The sequence below is a fragment of the Octopus bimaculoides genome, chromosome 13 (genome assembly GCF_001194135.2).
Source record: "Octopus bimaculoides isolate UCB-OBI-ISO-001 chromosome 13, ASM119413v2, whole genome shotgun sequence".
NCBI classification, from domain to species: Eukaryota; Metazoa; Mollusca; class Cephalopoda; order Octopoda; family Octopodidae; genus Octopus; species Octopus bimaculoides.
The window spans coordinates 22,653,300-22,654,971 of record NC_068993.1 but is presented as its reverse complement, the minus strand read 5'-3'; the positions used below and the strand labels follow the sequence as shown (position 1 = coordinate 22,654,971).

The following is a 1,672-nucleotide window of genomic DNA, read 5'->3' as shown; positions in this document are numbered from 1 at the left end:
ATAGATAGATAGATAGATAGATAGATAGATAGATAGATAGATAGATAGATAGATAGATAGATAGAGAGACAGACAGAGAGACAGACAGAGAGACTGACAGAGAGACAGACAGAGAGACAGACAGAGAGACAGACAGAGAGACAGACAGAGAGACAGACAGAGAGACAGACAGAGAGACAGACAGGTGTATTAAGCTCTATATATGACAGTTAACATGCACTAATTTTGTTTTATTTATTTTAACAGGAGCAAGCTTCATGGAATTTCTTTTGAGAGATTACAAACTGAGCTTGAAAGCTTGGCGCTTGGCTCCCAGTGGTTCTAACAAGACTATTCTTGACTGTCTCATTAATATGCGGAAAGTGTTCATCCAAAAAGTTATAGTTGCAACATCAACTGAAAACACACTTCTGATATTGGAGCATGTAAGTTAACTTGCTTTATAGCATTCCTACTATCTTCTTTTAAACAATAATTTAAGATCCTACAAGAATATTTGTGTAACCGATATTTATTTATTTATTTTTTTTGTGGTTTCTGAGTTCCTATTTTTTCTATGTTCGAATTTCAAAATGATAAAAAAAATATATTTATTTGACCTGAATCGATGCAGTATATAGTCAAGGAATCGTAAATATTTCAAAATAACATCGAACTACAATAAACAGAAAACAAAATTGAATTGGAATCAATAAAGTTATTAATTTCATTGAAATTAGAATTGATCTTTATATTGGAGTCAGTTTCCGAGAATTTAGTTTTATCAACTGACATTTCTATTGCAACTGAAAATGAAATTTCTCGCGTGTAAATTTCCACCACTATTTAGCCTTTCTATTTTCTATCTGAGTGCTATCAGTGTGATGACAATCCAGTTCATGCCCAGTTGGAACACTTGTAAAGAATTGTTTGAGAAAATGGGAACTTGGCTATAATGGAAGTTTAAAACAATAAACATCCGAGATTAAGAAAAACATAGTAAAAGGAATGATAAAACCTCTTGGCGAGACTCGGAGCAATTTTCCTATAAGATATATTTCTAAGAAAGTACATCTGTGGCGGCAGCGAATGCAAATTGAGAATTTGTTCACTTCAAATGCAATAAGGAAAAATTACAACAGCACGATGTTTTTATTGATTTCTGAGTCTGATTTTAAAATGACGCCGCAGATTACTCGACATATAAGGTAACTGAACTAATTATATTTGAAGTGGAAGAGATTAATTGAAATAAGAAAGAGAACTCAGAATCTTTTGGAAAAGAAATGTGTTGATAGAAAAAATATAATAAACGTTGAAATTATCTTGACTGTTCAGATCAAGACTAAGTTGAAAACTGGCCAAATCTAGAATCTTGATTGACTCATTGGATTTAAGATCAAACTAAATAATCGAAAATGAAATTAAATCATACTTCTACTTGAAATCAGATTACTTGTCAAAATACTACTACTACTACTACTACTACTACTACTACTACTACTACTACTACTACTACTAGCACTATTACTACTACTACTACTACTACTACTACTACTACTACTACTACTACTACCACTACTACCACTACTACTACTACTACTACTACTAGTAGTAGTAGTAGTAGTAGTAGTAGTAGTAGTAGTAGTAGTAGTAGTAGTAGTAGTAGTAGTAATTGTAATATCTGCAACAA

The 1,672-nt window shown here is 31.9% G+C and overlaps 1 protein-coding gene across 1 annotated transcript in view; it reads left to right on the top strand.

Annotated features, from left to right (window-relative positions):
- Positions 1 to 1,672, top strand: part of LOC106868155 (glutamate receptor ionotropic, kainate 2) — a 243,872-nt gene that overhangs the window by 131,405 nt on the left and 110,795 nt on the right. Inside the window, exon 4 of the mRNA XM_014913291.2 lies at positions 247 to 425. Coding sequence (XP_014768777.1) covers positions 247 to 425 — 179 coding nt within the window. The remainder of the gene's footprint in view (positions 1 to 246; positions 426 to 1,672) is intronic.